Source organism: Emiliania huxleyi (assembly GCF_000372725.1).
Source record: "Emiliania huxleyi CCMP1516 unplaced genomic scaffold EMIHUscaffold_31, whole genome shotgun sequence".
In the NCBI taxonomy this organism is placed as follows: domain Eukaryota; phylum Haptophyta; order Isochrysidales; family Noelaerhabdaceae; genus Emiliania; species Emiliania huxleyi.
Window position 1 is genome coordinate 263,649 of NW_005199684.1, and position 17,316 is coordinate 280,964.

The 17,316-nt window shown below is 66.5% G+C and overlaps 4 protein-coding genes across 4 annotated transcripts; 2 read left to right on the forward strand and 2 right to left on the reverse strand.

Annotated features, from left to right (window-relative positions):
- Positions 1-108: 108 nt before the first annotated feature.
- EMIHUDRAFT_207319 (hypothetical protein) lies at positions 109-3,833 on the forward strand (the record flags this gene model as incomplete). Its single annotated transcript, XM_005774555.1, has 10 exons — positions 109-175; positions 371-403; positions 540-1,162; positions 1,547-1,617; positions 1,826-1,878; positions 2,347-2,459; positions 2,523-2,687; positions 2,952-3,303; positions 3,537-3,619; positions 3,804-3,833. The coding sequence occupies 10 exons, from the start codon at positions 109-111 to the stop codon at positions 3,831-3,833; spliced, it is 1,590 nt and encodes a 529-aa protein (XP_005774612.1).
- A 188-nt stretch (positions 3,834-4,021) lies between these two features.
- Positions 4,022-4,663, reverse strand: EMIHUDRAFT_65168 (hypothetical protein; the record flags this gene model as incomplete). Its single annotated transcript, XM_005774556.1, has 1 exon — positions 4,022-4,663. One exon carries the CDS (start codon positions 4,661-4,663, stop codon positions 4,022-4,024), a length of 642 nt encoding a protein of 213 aa, XP_005774613.1.
- Positions 4,664-11,228: 6,565 nt separating this feature from the next.
- On the reverse strand, positions 11,229-11,924 carry EMIHUDRAFT_207321 (hypothetical protein; the record flags this gene model as incomplete). The annotated part of the gene is made up of 1 exon (XM_005774557.1): positions 11,229-11,924. The coding sequence occupies one exon, from the start codon at positions 11,922-11,924 to the stop codon at positions 11,229-11,231; it is 696 nt and encodes a 231-aa protein (XP_005774614.1).
- A 242-nt stretch (positions 11,925-12,166) lies between these two features.
- EMIHUDRAFT_463669 (hypothetical protein) lies at positions 12,167-15,815 on the forward strand. Its single transcript, XM_005774558.1, has 11 exons — positions 12,167-12,783; positions 12,866-13,004; positions 13,234-13,329; positions 13,579-13,692; positions 13,754-13,835; positions 14,092-14,240; positions 14,548-14,649; positions 14,734-14,760; positions 14,851-14,977; positions 15,179-15,246; positions 15,317-15,815. Exons 1-11 carry the CDS (start codon positions 12,176-12,178, stop codon positions 15,584-15,586), a joined length of 1,782 nt encoding a protein of 593 aa, XP_005774615.1. The 5' UTR covers positions 12,167-12,175; the 3' UTR covers positions 15,587-15,815.
- The last annotated feature ends 1,501 nt before the right edge of the window (positions 15,816-17,316 follow it).

Genomic DNA, 17,316 nt, shown 5'->3' on the forward strand with positions numbered 1-17,316 from the left:
CTGTCTAGCTGCAATACTTGTTGAGAGGCGTCCCGCCGCAAAGCTCGTGGTAGGTAGGTAGGTAGAAAGGTGAAGAACAGCCAGGCTCGGACTGGACACCAACGCGGTATGGGTGGACGCTGGACAGATGATGACGACACGCACGAGCGACACACAGACACAAACAAGCTCACATGTCACAAGACACACAGCCAGCTGGCTGCCACACACCCTGGGTTGGCGTACACATAACTCAAGGCCACATCCTCCCTGTCGCCCCCCCCAGCACTCCAAGGTGCCAAGAGAAAACAAACAAGGGCACAACACACAACAGACGACAGGAGGTAACGTGCGAGGCCGCCGGCGTAGTTTTCTTTCTTTCTTTTACTAGGCACGGGACTGGTGCGCTGGGGCACTAACACAGGTACACAAGACCCACGCCTCTCGTTGCTGCTTGTGTTCTCGCAGTCTAATCTCCCTTTCCACGATGGCGAAGAAGGATAAGAAAAGGGAGAAGAAGAGACAGAAGAGGCTGGAGCAGGGATACGATCGAGGTTCAGATCCGACGCCGGGCGCGCGGTGCAGCCTTCACCTCCTGGAGAAGGCGCCCGACGCCATCGGCTGCAGCGATGTGCAGAATGTTCTGCTGTGGGCGCTGCACCCGGAGCTGGGAAGCATGCCGGGCTGGGTGCTGGTGCGTAACCGGCCGCTGATTCACGGCGCGGTCGTCATCCTCGTCCCCGGGCTGGACGCAGGAGCAGTCCGAAGCCTGCGTCTCGAGGCCGAAGGGGCAGTGCTCCGGCGGATGCGGCCGCCAAAGTCTAGCCCGAGCCGCACGGCGGAGACGATCGCCGCTGAGCTCATGCGCGTGCCGGTCAAGCCTCCAAAAAATAAGCGCAGCGCGCCGGGAGACGACGTGCCGGCGCAGGCCGCAGCTCCTCCGCCGCAGGTCGCGCCCTCCTCCGCGCCTCACCCGCAGCGGGCGGAGGGCGGCTGGTATCAGTCGTACGTGCAGCAGTTCTCGCTCACCGAGGCGGAGTTGCGCGAGAACGGCTACCCGGCCGTGATCGCACCGGGGGCTGGGCAGAGCGTTGCTGAGGTCGCGTCCGCCGGAGCGGCGGAGGCGGCAGAAGCGCCGAGCCGCTCATCGATAGGCACCCAGACCGATGCAGCGGTGCCGATGGTAGAGGCGGGCACGCAGACAGAGGAGGAGCGGGAGGAGGCGGCGCGGGAGGAGGAGCGGGAGGAGGCACACGAGGAAAAGGATCGGTCGAGCGGCGGCGGCGGCGGCGGCGGCGCGGCGGGTGGTGTCGGCGGCGATGGGGGTGGCAGCGGTGACGGCAGAGGCGGCGGCGGCTCGGGATCATCGGAGCTGGCGGGTGGTACGGTTGGCTGTGGAGGGCGGCGCGTGGCGCGTCTGCTCGCGGTGGACTGCGAGATGTGCCTCGCGGGGGAGACGAAGCAGCTCGCCCGCCTCGCGGTCGTGGACGAGGCGCGCCAGCCTCTCCTCCACGAGGTGTGAACAGCGTCTCAAACGGCGTCTCTTCACACGCGGTATGCGAGTCAGGCGCTCCGGCCTCTGCTCGACGAGGTCATCGTGCCCGAGAGGTACGTCACCGACCACCTCACCGCCTACAGGTGGTCTCTCTTCCTAGACACCTCCTAGACACCTCCTAGACACCCCCTAGACACCTCCTAGACACCTCCTAGACACCCCTAGACACCTCCTAGACACCCCCTAGACACATCCTAGACACCTCCTAGACAGGTGGTCTCGAGTAGTCTCGGGCGATCTCAGTAGATGCCGGGGCGAGCTCGGGTGAGCCTCCCCTCTCCGTGCGCGCAGTGGCATCACCCCGGAGATGCTCGCCGCCGCCACGACGACCGCCTCCGCTGCGCGTGCCAAGCTGCTGAGCCTGATGAGCGGCGCCGCTGCCGACGCTGCCGACGGCGACGACGGCAGCGGCGGGGTTGAGGGCGGGTCTGGCGGCGGCGGCGGTGGCGGCGGCGGCGGCGGCGGCGGCGAAGCGAGCGAGGCGTACCTCGTCGGTCACTCTCTGGAGAACGACCTCGAGGCACTCGGCCTTCCGCACGGTCGGGGAGGGTAGGATGCGGAGCACACGCCCCTCTGCCCCAGCAGCAACTCACCCCTCTGCCCCAGCAGCAGCCCGACCAGACCACGCCTCGCTGCGGCGTCCCACTCTCTCGCGCTCTAGCCACCGCACTCGGCCTGGCCTTGCAGCCACGCGAGGCTCGGACACGCACGCCTCCGCACCCTCTAGACACCCTCGCTCGTCCGCCCCGCGTGGTCGGCCCTCCGGCCGGCGGCGGCGGGCGGCGCCTCTTCACACGTGCCCGTCCGTGTAGGCCGCGTGCTCGACACGGCGCTGCTGTACCCGCTCCGGTACAACCTTCAGGGCGCGCCCGCCAAGAGCTCGCTGCGCGCACTCACCTGGCGCTTCCTCAAGCGCCAGATCCAGGTGACTTCCGAGAAGTGTCCGAGCCTCGCGCCGCTCTGTGAGCCTCGCTGCTCCCGTGCCCAGACTGGCGCACGAGGCCACGACCCCACCGAAGACGCCGCCGCGGCGATGGAGCTCGCCCAGCTCAAGCTGCGGCATGGCGCGCGCTTTGGGCTGCCCGGCAGCGAAGCGGGAGGCACCTACGCCTCCCTGCTCAGCTCGCTCGCAAAGGCAGGCTGGGGCTGCTCTGTCGCTGACAGGCGCGAGGCTCGCATCCCCGCACGCACACACGCACACACGCACACACTCTCGCACTCACTTACTCACGCACTCACTCACTCACTCACTCTCTCACTCTCTCTCACGCACACGCACACGCACACGCACACGCACACGCACACGCACACGCACACGCACACACACACGCACACGCACACGCTCACTCGCACTGCTTTCCCACACGCTCCGGGCCTCGCACTCTGAACAGCCTCGGTGGCCTGTGCCAGGCGCGAGGCGCTCGAGCTGCTCGACGAGAGCGGCGCGAGGCGCGTCGAGGTCGACAGCGACGAGGCGGGCATCGCCTACGCGGCGGCCGAGCTGAGCGAGCCGCGCCGCTTCGTCTGGCTGCCCCTGCGCGAGCTCGCGAGTGCCGAGGCGACCGCCGACCAGACGTCGCGCGCCGCCGCTCTCGAGACGCTCCGCTCGCGCCTCGCCGAGCTGATCGCCGCCGCCCCGCCAAACACGCTCGTCGCCGTCGTCGGGTGCGGCGCTTCGGCCGGCGGGGGCGCCACCGGCGGAGCCGACAAGCCGTCGCCCTCTGCCACCTCCCGACCCTTGGGTTGCGTCGCTTTGACGGTCGTCTCAGGTGCCGCGGGCGGGGCGTAAGCCTTATCGCGCGTGTTCTGCTGTTCTCTCCGGGAGTGAATTCGACTTCAAGTCGTACTTATTCTGCAAAGCGGGTGTGAATCACACCCTCACTGTCTGTCTGTGCAATGTGCGCCTCTTGTTTCTTTATTTTGACCCGCTATCTCTGTTAGGACTTAAAGCCGAGGCCTCACCCTGGAATCAGCAGCCCGTCCGCTCCCCCCAGCCCCCCAGGGCGGGACCCCGTCAGCCGCGGGACACTCAAAGAACAAGCCTTCAAAAAGGCGAAGAAGTATTTCGAGGACTTCGAGGTCTGGGTCGGCGGAAGAGAAGGCTGGACGAGAAAAGGCGGTGAAGTGCGGCGCCGGCGGCGCCGGCGCGGGCCGTGTTCGCCTGGTCCAAAAAAACGATCAAGAAGGGGCCAGTCGCAGTCCCCACGACGCTGTGCCACTGCCTGCCACGCTGCCAAGTGTCCAAGTGCGTGTGCCGACGCCGCCTTAGTCGCCACGCGCCCTACTGGTCTCCTGTTAAAGGGGCAAAGCAGCAAAATCTTACCCTCCCCCCCCCACCCCGCCCACGCGGCAGGCACCGCTACGTCACTGTCATTCCCAGCTCTCACGTCACCTGTACACCTCTCCCAGCTCTCACGCTCTCGCTGCTCGTGGTCACCACAAACCATAAAATCTGTGAGGATGTGTCTGGACTGTGGCTGCACACACTCAAAGCGCATCTAGCAGCGCGAAGAGTTCCTGCACCGCGCTGGCGAGGCGCGGCTGCACGGCGTCGTTTGCATCGCGCACCCACTCGAGGCACTGCCTGCGTAGCACGCCCCGTCTCAGGCCAAAGTGCGTGCGCACCGCCTCCTCGAAGCCCAGCGGCGGGTGGCGTAGCGGCGCGAGCATCGCGTGTCGCACCGTGGCGAGCCACAAGTCTTGATCAAAGGCGTCGGAGCGGCGCTGGAAGGCATCGGTGCCCTTCTCCACGCCCGGGTAGTTGGCGAGGGGCTGCGGCACGAGTATGAACGCCTGGATGGACAGGAGAACCTGCACGAGCGACGACGTCTCGCTGTTCCAGCGCGCCTCCTTGTCGCCGTCGGAGCCGCTGGTGCCGAGCAAGCTGAGGCACACCTTGCCGTCGGAGTACAAGTTGCTATTCATCTCGACGGTGCCTCCGCCGGTCGTGCAGTTGAAGATCTGGAGCGGGCAGCTCGGATACTCAGACGGGAAGTAGATGTCAAACAAGAAGATGCCATTTGCGTAGGGCGTGCCGGCGGTGCCCACGATGATGGCCTTCATAGCGTCAAAGCGAACCTCGTCGTGGCGCACAAGGATAGCACCCTCCGCGGGGAGCCGACTGCGCATCTCCCTCAGCTCCTTGAGCAAGCGGCGCCTCTTGGCGGGCAGCATGCTCCCCCCCGCCTTGATCAGCTGCTTCGAAAAGTGGTGCACCATCCCCTCCTTCTCGCCAAACGCTGCCTCCCCCGTCAAGTGCTGCTCCATCGCCTCCATGTAGGCCTCGTCCTGCGACGCGTCGGCGACGGGCAAGCTCTCGAGCTGCGACAGCAGCAAACCCACCGCATTGGCCCTCGGCGTTGGTGCTGCGGCGCGCACTCGCTCGCAGAGGCGAGCAAAGGCGAGCAAAGCACCGTCGTCCAGGACGTTCTCGCGCCGCACGACGGCGAGAGCCTTGTCAAAGGTGGCGGCGCTGTAGTCGTCGTCGGAGGCGAGCAGCGAGACGAACGCACAAGATGCCTCGCCCTCGGCGTGATCCGTGACGCAGCAGCACAACATCACCTGCACAAGCTGGCCAAGCAGCTCGCGCGGCTTGAAGCCATACTGCACCGGGTTTTGCACCTTGTTGTCCACCGCGCGGGCGCCACACAGCTCCTCCAACAACGCGACGCCGACGGCGGCCACCTTCTCGGCGCACCGCTCGCGAATGAGCGTCGCGTGCGGCGCCGACGACGCCAAGCGTTGCAAGACCTCCATGTTGGCCTTGAGCAACGTGCCCATAATCTGCTTGGCCTTCATCTGCTGCTGTCTGAAGCTGAGCTCCTCCGTGCGCCCGCCAGCGCCGCCGTCGTCGCCCTCGCCCTCGCCGCCGTCATCGCCCTCGCCGCCGCCGACCTCGCCACCGCCGCCGCCGCCGCCCTCGATGCTCGCCGCCGCGTCGCGACGCTGGCTGAGCTCCATTTCGCGGATGTGCTGCAGGTGCTTGACGCCCTTGCGGAGCGACGTGACCACCTGCTGCAGCACCTCACGCACGAACGCCGCAAAGGACTCGGCGTTGGCCGCGGTTGGAATCATGGACCTGTGCGTCCGCCGGTCAGTCCACAGCAGCTGCAGCAGCGTCACGATCCGAAACTGCGCCGACCCCTTCTCGAAGCCGTCCTGATCCAAGTCAAGCTTCTCCACCGTGCCCATGCCGACGTAGGCGCTCCACAGGGCCGGGCACAGACGCCCACGCACGGAGTCGCTGCCGTAGAGGAGCGAAGGAAAGTCGACGCTGCCGAGGCCTCGAGGAGCGCCGCCGCCCACCCCCGAACGCGCCGCCGCCCACGCGCCGAGGGTGCCCGCGCTCTCATCGGCGAGCGCGTGCATCATCTCTACACAACGCGCCAGCACCTTGGCGTCGGTGGCGCTGCTCGGCAGCTCTAGCAGCGCCACCACGCCGTCCAGGAGGGGGTGTAGCGCGAGGTCTGCGAGCATCGCGCCGCGCGCCCACCTTGCGACGAACGCCACAAAATCGACCGCATCCGTGACAAAATAGGCTGGCATACGCGGCGGGGCGCCGCTGCCGAGCTCACGCGCAAGAAGCGCCAGCAGCAAACTGTACACACCGGCAGTGTCGCGCAGCAGCTGCTCGTGCAGCAGCACGACGCCGAACTGGCGATGGCTCCTCAGCAGCGCCTGCGCATGCTCCTCCTTTGAGCCCTTGCCGTTGTACACGGCCAAGCGGGACATGGCCCCCTCGAAAGTGCGACGCAGCGGACGCAACGCCGTGTGCAGCGAGTGCAGCGTCAGGAAGAACACCTCCGTGACAAAGCGGTGCGGCGCTGCACCGGCAGCCCCAGCCGCGGAGGAGATTAGCGGTAACGCCTTTGTGAACGGCACGCGCGCCGCGCCCTCCTCCGCGACGTAGCTCACGCTCACCTTGGACAGCGCGCTAGACAGCTCATTCGCGCCCAGGAACGGTCGGCACAAGCGCAGCAGCAAACGGCACGCGTTGACGGCGCCGCCCAGCGCCGGTGAGATCGGCGGGCCGCCGCTTGGCGGGGCGCGCGGCGGCGCCGTCAGCGCTGCGAGGTGGTCGAGCACGGCTTCACGCCCCTCGCCCTTGAGCGCCCGCTGCATCAGGGACGCGACGAGGTCCGTGTGCAGCTCCAGCGCATCGCGCACCGTGTCAAGCATCACCTTGTCGCCGCCGCCGAGCAGCTTCTCGTTCGCGCGTGACACGAGTAGCGGCGTCGGCGCCAGCAGTGGCGCCAGCGCCGAATCCAGCGACAAATGGCCGCGGGACGACGACGCGGGGGGTTTTGCCAGCTCCGCGCGCAGGAGCGCCGCGAGCGCAGCCGGCAGCGCCGAAGCCGTCGCTGTGAGCTCTCGCACGCCAGCCATGGCGTGGCGCATGCGCGCGACATGCTGAGGCGACGCGATCGCCCCGCTGGCCGTGCCATCGCCGCCGCCCAGCTGCAGCAGCATGCAGCGCAACAGCGCTGTGCGATCGCCGTGTGATGCGAGCATCGCGTGCACAAAGTCAGCCGAGATGGCCCCACGGCCGAGCTCGACCAGCAGCGCGGCGCCGCCGGAGCTCCTGCTGTCGGAGAAGAGGTCATCGTCATCGCCGACCGACAGCCTCTCCACCGCCTGCAGCACGAGCTGCTGCGACGCCACTTCCAACACGCTCGCCGCCTCGCGGCGCGCTCCCGCGTCGGCGCTGCCATCGCGCGCTGCGTCCTCTTCAAAGGTGCGACGCACACGACGCGCCTTGAGCCATGCGCCGTGCAGCGCGTCGAACGCCGCCTGCGATGCGCGCCAGCCCTCTCTGACAAGCTCGGCGGAGAGGTCCCGCATCAGCGCCGCGGCGGCCGCACTCGTAGGGGCACGTAACAGGTCGTCGACGTCAATCGCGTCGACCGCCTGACAGCGAAAGACCGCGGCGAGCGCCGCGCGCAGCGCCTGCGGCGGCGGCTCGAGTGGCGGCAGCGGCGGCTGTGCTGGCTTCGAAGCGGGCGCCATGGCTGGTGGCCTTTCTGGGGCCTGCGGCGGCGGCGCGGGTGGTGGTGGCGCCGGCTTTGCTGCGGGCTTCGCAGCGGGCGCCGCAGCCGTTTGCGGCGGGTCGTTTGCGGCTTGTGGCGGCGGCTTGAATGGTGGTGGCAGCGGCTTTTCTGCGGGTGGCTGCTGCACACTGGCGACTCCAGGGGTCTTCAGCCGTTGCTCAGTGAGCTCGGAACGCGACGTCCCCAGGGCCTGCAGGCGTGCGGCTCGCACCTCCTCGGCCGATGGCTGCGCGGCGGGAGGCGCCCTGAGCAGCCACCGTACCGCCGCCAGCGTCAGGAACGCCACGAGGAAAGGAAACAGCACATCGAACGATAGATCCATCGTGCCAAACTCGGCCAAAGGCGCTCTTAGCTCCCCGGCCATGTGACTGATGACTGGGCCCACGCCAAATCCTAAGGCACTGGGTTCGGGCTCCCAGGCGAGTAGGGGCTCTTTACCCGAATAGCGTCCACCCATACCGCGTTGGTGTCCAGTCCGAGCCTGGCTGTTCTTCACCCTTCTACCTACCTACCTACCCGAAGGTGGACTGCTGACGGGGTTTGCGACGAGGAGCGACACTTATTGGTAAAAGGACATTCTTTCAACAAGAACAAGAGCACAGGGACCAGCAGCACACATGCGGTGTGCTACTGTTCCACTCTGCTGCGCTACGCCGCCGCTTCTGTCTGCGGGTCGTGGCCCCTTCGCCTTCCTTCTGACCGGCGTGCCCCGCCGCCAAAGCTTGCGTGTGCGTAACCTCATCGGGGTCCCAGCAGGCAAAATCGCGAGTGGGTTCGGTGGTGCACTTCGATGTGCACTCCTGGCGGGCTCGAAGCAAGCCGGGCAGTGTCTCGAGGTGATCAAAATGTCGTCGGCGCTCTTCAAACAGCCGATCCGCCCGCTCCCAGATGGCATATCCCTGGGGCATGAGCTGCTTGGTCCTGCTCGGGTGGGTGTACGGCTTGATTTCTCCTGCGAAATGCAGAACAGCAACGTCTCCCAAATCAAACCGTGTCCCATTCCCTTGCCTGCTCTCTTCCCTTGCCTGCGTGTTATACCTCTGGTCAAGCAAGGACTCCATCGGGCCGAGAACGGCATTGAGTAGCGCTTGATCTCCTCCGCCGCTAATCTTGCTGGAGAATGAGATGATGCGCTCAAACATGGCGGGGGACGGACGGATCACCATCACGCCAGAATTGAAATCGGAGCTGTTTGCATACTTGAAGCGGCATCGCCCGGTGCTGCAGGCGGATCCCGTGTCTCGAGCCGCTGACACCCCTCCTGATCCCACTGTCGAGGCCGCGAACAAATGGTCGATGTTCTGGAGCACAATGATGTCGGAGTCCAGGTAGACCAGCTGCCTCACCGGGAGTCGGAAGATGTTGAGTTTGCTGAGGTGGCGGTTTTGGAAGGCGCGGCTGAGGATAGGCAGATGATCGATCGGGGGCACTCGGACGATGGTGGCGTTGAGCACGCCGCCAAGCTGCTGCATCCGCAATGTCACGCCCACACTCGTGAGAATGACCAGCGGTATCCGAGACCCGACCACCATCAGAGAGGCGCCCAGACCCCGCAACGCAGAAAGCGACGCTCGGTCATCCGCATCCGCGAAAGTGACGTATGCCCGGGTGACTTCTCGTGGCCAATAATTGCCCCAGGGCTGCCGCGAGTCTCGAGCCGCCTCGGCCGCCGCCCGCCTGAGTTCCTCCCCGCCGCCGTCCGCCGCCAACCCGTCCACCACCGGCGCCTCCGCCCCCAGCCTTGCCGGCCGCGCCGACCTCTGTGACGCCGCCGACCCTCTCGCGCCCTCCTCCGTGTCCGCCGTCCCGCTCGCAAAGGCAGACACGCGGGAGACGCACGCCCGGACTGCGGCTGCGGTGCTTTCCGGGACCGACTCGAAGCGGCGCACCGCCGCCGCGTAGAGCGGCGCGTCCTCCGCGTCGTCGAGCTCGAGCCCGGCGGGCGCCGTGTGGTTCTGGACGGGCGCCGTGGCGGCGGCGCTCACCTCAATCGACCAGAGCGGCGTCCCAAAGGTGGCATGCCACAGGCACAGCGTCTCGAGCCGACGCTCGGCAATGCCGACAAAGGCCATGCGGTGGCGCACAAAACCGACCGCGGCCGAGCTCTCGTTGGCTGCGACGGGCGAGGGGTCGGCGCAGGCCCGGCCCATGACCATCTTGGTCTGGCAACCGGTGACGCCGGGGATCTGCAGGAAGGCGCGGAGCCCCTCGGGGGCGTCGCGCGGGAAGGCTCGCACCGTCCTGAAGTACGTTGTTCGCAGGGCAGCCGAGAGGCCCCAGCCGCCGCAGCAGCACCCCCAGCACCCCTTTGTGCCGTTGCTCCCGAAGATCTGCTTCAGGAAGCGGAACGTCGAAAGGAGACGCTGCCGAGGCTCTCGCACGACGGTGACGACGCGGAAGGCGACGGCTCCTGGCCGCAGCACCAATGGCGGAAGCGGATCGTGGTGCCACCGGTTTCTAGGGTGGACGAGGCGGGCGGAGCAGTCGCAGCCCAGCCGGGGAGGGCCGCTCTGGGTCGAGATGCGGCTCGTGTTGAAGGAGGCTGGGCCGCAGCTGTGCGCGTACACAGTCACACTGAATAGCGTGCCCGTCTTTGGCGCATGCATCCACATGATGCGTGCCGGGGCGTCCGGCTGCATGCGCGGCACCCAAACCTGCGGGAGTCGTGGCTCGCTGAGGCGTTGCGAGCACGCTGTGCCGAGAGCACGTCGCTCCACGGCGGCGTGGCCAGAATGGCTGAGGGATGGAGTCGCGGAGGTGGCATTGGTGGCGATAGCGCAGGCCACATCATGCCTCGACGCACACTGCCGCCTCGACCTCAGGATGGCGGGCATGCAGCATTGGGCTGGACCGCCAGAGGCGATGGAGCAGCCGTGCCCGCCACACAGCCCGCATGAGGCATTGCAGCACACCTGTCCAGTCGGGTGCTCGATACCAGTGGCGCAACGTCGCTTTGTGAGCATCTCTCTTTCGAGTTCGCCCGGCGCCGACTCAGCGGCTGCCAAAGAAAAACGCAGAAGGAGGGGCCGCTTCGAAGCGACCGCCATTCCAAGGCCTGGGAGCGCTGGGGTGATGAACCGCCGCTCACCACTTAGGCACTCACTCATCTCGTCGTGGGTGAGGGAGGGTGTAGATAGAGGATGTAGAGTGTAGAGCACTGTAGAGCTGTTGAGATGTAGAGCGCTGTAGAGCTGTAGAGCTCTACATCCGCCTCGAGTGTAGAGCGCGGTAGAGCGATGTAGAGCGCGATTTATAAATAAATAAATAAAACGGACACCTCTACTATGAGATGGGTAAAAAGGAACAGGTCCCCGCCCTGCGGTCTTTGTGCAGGGTTCTTTGTGGGTGTGGTCGGCGACTAGCCGGGCGCGATTATTTACTTAGTAAAATTTCACTGATCACTGTGAAACCGCGCTCTACATCGCTCTACAGCTCAGGCGACTCACTCGTCACGCGCCGGGTGTAGAGCCCTACAGCTCTACAGCGCTCTGCAGCGCTCTACATCTCTACAGCTCTACAGTGCTCTCTAATATTCTAATACCACACTCTCTAGACATCCTCTACACCCTCTCTCAGTTCACGGGATTTTGGGGAAGCTGCTGCTACATAAAAACGCCGTGGCGCAAGGATTTTTAGCCACGTCCACGCTACTCGAGTGCCGACTCCTCTCCATGTGCTCGCGCTGGTGACCAACCGTTCACTGTCAAGAGAGCGACCGACAGCGCTGTCGCAAGTTCCGCGCCGCCGCTGCCGTTCAAGGCTGCTGACTGCGTGTCGTCTGCTCCGACGTGGCAGAGGACAAGCCTCTTGTTGACCTGGTGACTGAGCCGCACGTGCGACTGCAGCGCCCGCCACGTGAGCGGAGCCTCGGTGGCGGCCGCCTGCACGAGGGCCAGATGCGAGGCGTGCTCCCGCCCGCCGACCGCCGAGTAGAGCGCGAAGTCCGCGCCAAAGGACAGGCCGGAGCGGACGCGCCAGCCGTCCGAGACGAGCCGCTGATAGGCCGCGTACTCATGCGGGAAGCGGGCCGAAGACTGGCAAAAGGCCACCCAGCAGTCACCGGCAGTGGCTCCGTCGCCTGCAGAGGCAGCGAGCAAGATGCGCAGTCGATTTTGCACGAACGCGAGGTGGTACGCCTCGGTAAGTCCGAGCTGCAGCCAGCACGGATCGGCACCTTCAGCCGCGGCAGCGCGGTGCGAGACGGGCGTGAATGCGCCGTCCGAGGTGACTAGTTCGCCGTGCGCGCCGTGCTCCCACCGGTTGAGAGCTCGGACGTGCTCCTGCCTGCGCACGACCACCTGTCCACCCTCGAACGCGGCGACGGGAGCCGAGAGGCCGGACATGTTGTCGAACGAGCGCGAGGGAGCTGGAGGAGTGCGCGTACGCTCACTCTCGAGGTCTCTCGTGGAGCCCGAGACCTCGAACGAAAAACCTGCGGAATTTCTTGCCCGCCGAAAAGAAAGCCAATTCGGCTTGGGCCCTCGGGGAGGGCGGCCTTTTCTCGACGTAAACAAATCACCCCGGAATTTCTTCCTCTTGCGACAGGGCTGCACGTGTGCGCGTGCGCCTGGAGCAAGTCAGGAAACCAAAAACAATGAGGCTCATCGCGCTCCTGGCCTTCCTGCCCCTCTGCGCGTGTGGCGGTTCGCCGGCCGCGGAGGGCGCAGACCGGGGTGAGCACCTCAAGGAGTGGGCGCGGATCACCGAGGAGGCCGCCGCCGCAGATGGGCCGCCTCTCTCCTCGCTGCCGCTGGCAGAGGAGTGGTACCAGGTGACCATCGCGGACGTGCCGGTGGGCTACATGAACACCCTCACGAGCGTCGACGACGACGGCTCGGCGCGCTCGATGGAGGTGATGGACGTGCAGGTGAACCGCGGCGCTGACACATCGCGGATGGCGTTCGAGACCGTCTTCCAGGAGGCGCCGCTGCAGCCGCCGTCGCTCGAGGTGCTGGAGGAGGCGCAGCGGTCCACCGGCGGCGTCACGCTCATGGCCTACGACCAGCGCTTCGCCAACAACGAGGTCAAGATGGGCCTCACCTTCCCGGACGGCGAGATGAAGCTCGTCTCGTTCAACGGCGAGAAGGAGCACGTGTCGATGCTGCCGCGGCCGGAGCAGGCGTGGCTCGGCCGGCTGCGCGCGAGGCTCGAGTTCACGCGCCAGTGCCGCGCCGGCGCCACCGAGATCGTCGTGCAGACCATGCGCCCATAGACCCGCCGCCCCTCGGCAGCGCTCGGAGGAGCAGCCCCGCCTCCACTCTTGTCGGAGGCTTCCCGTGAGTAGGCGGCCGGAGCTGGGTCCCCGCGTGGTCAACCTGACCTCGACGCTGATGCGGATAGACAAGGCCTGGGACGGCACGCAGATGGTGGAGGCGTCGGTGTGGGCGGTGCAGATCTCGGACGTGCCTGTCAACATGACGGAGGCGGGGAGAGATGGGGAGATACGGGGGAGATAGGGGGAGATTTCGATCTACAACGTGCCTGTGAATCTGACGGAGGCGACGGCACCGTCTCCCCCTCTCCACGACCCACCCCCACCCACACTCCTCCCCCGCACTGTTGACGGCGCCCGCTTGCTCTTCCATCCGCCCCCCTTCGGAGGAACCCCCCCCCCCCCCTCCCCGCCTCTCTTCTGCTGGTGTCCGCCCTCAGGCCTACGAGACGCGCGGCGCGACTCGCTGCTACCGCATGCTCCAGATGGGGCTCGACATGCCGTTCGGGTACCTGCTCGCTTCTCTCTCCGAGAAGGCCCCCTCTCCTCCCCCCCCCCCCGCGCCCGCCAGAGAGGAACCGAGAGTGACCGAGAGTGACCGAGAGTGACCCGAGAGGAGCCGAGAGAGTGACCCTCTCTCCTCCCTCTCTGAAGAGGACGCCCCCTCCTCCTCCTCCGTCCCCGACCCTTCCCCGACCCTTCCCCGACCCTTCCCCGACCCTTCCCCGACCCTTCCCCGACCCTTCCCCGACCCTTCCCCGACCCTTCCCCGACCCTTCCCGCAGGAGCCCGCGCTCCAGTCCGCCGAGCCAGACGCCAACCGGCCTCTCCCCGAGCTTGTGTACACGATGTTTGTCATCCTCGACCAGCCGATCGAGCGGGTCAACGAGGCGGCGGCGGTCGAGATCTCGGGCACATCTCGGGCGACCTCGGGTCAATCTCGGCTCATCTCGACACTAGGCGAGGATGGTCGAGATCTCAGTCGGCATCAAGGCGGGCTCGTCGCGCGCGCCCGTCGACCTCAAGCTGCCGACAGGCGAGAGTACCCGAGAGTACCCCGGGATTACCCCGAGATTACCCCGAGAGTACCCGAGATGTGCCCTCGACCTCGAGCTGCCGACAGGCGGCCCTGCCAGCTCCGCCGAGATCCGCCGAGATCCGCCGAGATCCGCCGAGATCGCACCTCGAGCTCCCGACGGGTGGATCCGCAGAGGCCGCGCCTCGCCCGGTCGCCTCGAGAGTACCCGAGGAGAGCGAGAGGAGCGAGAGTACCCGTCACGCGAGGCGGCTGCCAGCAGGCGGCTACCAGCGCGTCGAGCCCGACCCGGACGACGCTGCGCGGCTGCGGGTGTGGGTCGACTTGATGGCGCCGCAGGACGCGACGCCGGAGGAGCTTGCCGAGACCGACTTCCGGTCGCCGAGCGCCATGATCGACTCGAGCGACGAGGTGATCATCGAGCTGTCGCACAAGGCGAGGGGGCCCGAGAGGACCCGAGAGGACCCGAGAGGACCCGAGATCGCGATGATCACCTCATCGCGCTGTCGCACAAGGCGAGACATCGCGGAGACACCTCCGACGCACCCCTCCGCCACCGCTCCGCCCCTCCAATCCCGCCTCCTGCATCCCCTCCCGCGCTCGTCCCTCGCCTCCTGCCCGCTGCTGCCCGCTGCCCGCTGCGTCCGCCTCCCGGGCCCCAGGCGGGACCCGCTCCCGAGATGACCCGAGATGACCCGAGATGACCCGTCGACCTCAGGCGGACCCGCTCTGCGCCGAGGACGGGAAGCCGCTGCCCAAGGGGCACACAAACGGCAAGCTGCCCATCGCGCTCGCCGAGGAGCGTTGCGCCGCGCGCGGGGTGGCGGGGGGGGGGGAGGGGGAGGCGGCGGGCGAGGCTTGTGGGAGGGCGACCCCCTCACGCGCCCTCCTCCCGTGCCAGCAGGAGCTCGCCTACGCGCTGCGCCAGATCGTGCGCGAGCGGCCCTCGAGGGCAGCTGCCGCGGAGGCCGCGCCGTGTCCTCACGCCCCCCCCCCGCCCCTTCCCCCTTCCCCGCAACAGGTGCACGAGCACATCGAGGACAAGCACCTCTCCACCGCCTACGCCTCCGCCTCCGAGACGGCGCGCACCGCCTCGGGCGACTGCACCGAGCACGCCGTCTTGCTCGCGGCGGTGCTGCGCGCGCGAGGCGCGCGGCCCCTCGATCCGGGATGCGCACCCCCAGCACCCGCCCCCAGCACCCGCGCCCTCGTGAGGGGCACGCCCCCGGCCGTTACTGCACCGCGCTCGCGCCTCTGGGTAGGGAGAGAGCGGGCCCGGGTAGTGCGCCCACGCACACGGCACCGCCCGCATGCACCCCCTTGAGCCCCGCTGTGCTCCCCACGCGCAGGCATCCCGTCGCGCGTGTGCCACGGGCTAGTCTACGTCGAGCAGGGCGGCTCCGCCATCGACGGGCAGGTGCACGCCGAGATGAGCCCATGCGCGCCGAGATTGCCCGAGAGTGCGGCTCCGCCATCGACCCGGGCAGGTGCACGTCGACGCGAGCGGCAACGTCGATCCGGCCGGCGGGCGGTTGACGGGGCAGTACGGCTGGCACATGTGGACGCAGGCCCTGATCGCGGGCAAGTGGATCGACCTCGACGCGACGCTGCACCTGCCCTTCACCGTCGGGCACGTGCTCGTCGGCACCTCCTCGATGGCGGACAAGGACGCGCACAACAACCACATGCAGATGGCGGCGCTGATTGGCAACCTCGAGATCACCGTCCACGACGTGAGCCACTCCTTTGAGCGCTGAGCGCACCGGCACCGACCCCGCGCGCGTCCCGCCCCCCACTCTCGACCACCCCAGGCTGGACGCTCGGTACGCCGTCGCTGGCTCGCCGCGGCGGGCCCGGCGAGAGCTTGTGGCCGGCACTGCTCTGCACGGACCGTGGTGGTAGCGTAAATGTGCAAAAGAAACTATACTCTCGCAGATGGCAGAAGCCTAGGGCGGCGGCTTCGAAAAGAAAAAGTTACTTAAACGTATCTTAGCTCCCCGCCCGGCCCTGGATGTGCGGTTAATGACTGCACTCCAAGTGCTCCAAGTAGAAAGAAAAAAGGCTTCACCGCGACGACGCGACGGGCCGAGAACGCCGCGACGACGCCCTTTTCTGGTATCTCTTTTTTCAACGCGCGTTTTGCACGCAGAAGCGGTATAGAGACGCCCTCTTAGGGGAGGCTTAAAAGGGTGGGCCCTGGGGCACCTGCGGCTTAAACGGCTTAAAACAGGCCAGGCCGGTTGAAGAGCTGCTGCGTGCTGGGCCGCCGATTCCTTAAACGGTCTTAATCGCTTAAACGGTGTGCGGTCCCGGCCGGTACGCGGTAGACGCCGGAGCGGGAGGCCGGGAAGCTGGCTACAGTCAGCTAGCACGCGTCCCCTATGCGAGTATGGCTCCTGCCAGTGCACCAGACTTACAGATGTGTCTTCAGAGGCGGGTTTGTGCCTACTCCAACGGCAGTATTGGAGAAAACGGCGCGGAACCCCCAGCGACGCATGCCGGTGAGGCCGATTTTCTTAAACGGTCTTAAAAGAGGGACCCCCCGTGCCTGCAATCTCTTAAATGGCAATTTAAGCCCCCAAACCTCCTCATTTCTTAAAAGGTCTTAAAAATATCCGGCCCTCAGAACTCTGGGGGTCCCCTAAGGACGCCCCTCCCCGCTTCGCCCGATGACGGGACAGGCGCTCGAGCACACTTTCCCCTCTCCACCATCCACGTTCTGCGCCGGCAGATTCGAGAGTGGCAGCAGGCGCGGGCTTGATGGCGCTCGGTCGAGCGGGGAGGGGGGGTGTCGACAAGGGTGTCGACGTGGCCAGCGTGCGCGCCGCCACACAAACATGTGAATTCATGTATTTGTATTCACCACGCAGGCTTGCGAGTTGCGACCGCTTTTAGGTGAGACGCCGCCTGGGTGAGAGCAAAAAAAGAAAACGAAAGAAAGAAAGAAAAGGGACAACCCAAGGGAGGGATGGGAGGACGGCACGCCGCCACCACACAGGGATTTTAAGGAGAGGGGTGTGATGCGCTAGCCGTCGCCCACCCTAACCCTTGGTCGCCTGCCTCTTTCTATCTCCCTTCGCAGTCCCCTCGCCGATTCTCGCTGCAACCTTCATGCCACCTCGCGGTCGTCCCACTCTCGTCGTTCTCTCTCTTGTCGCTTCTTCCTCTGTCGCGTCGCCCTCCTCTGCCTCGTCCTGCGACGGCGCCGCCGCCTGCCGCTCCCTCTTGCTCTCGCGGCTTCTCCCGCCTTTCGGCTTTCGTCGCAGCTCTGCCCTCCTCGCGGCATATTTTGGCCCCTCGAGTTTATCGAGCTCTCCTCGCGCAAGGACGACTCTTCTGACGGTGACGCCCACTCCGATCATCTGCCGCCAAAAGTCATAGGACATAGCGTTGCTCAGGTCCACACTCTCTCTTCGAACACTCGTACTTCCACAGATGATGTTGGCGCTGGGTACCCCTTCGGGTGTATCGTGACAGCTGCCGACGG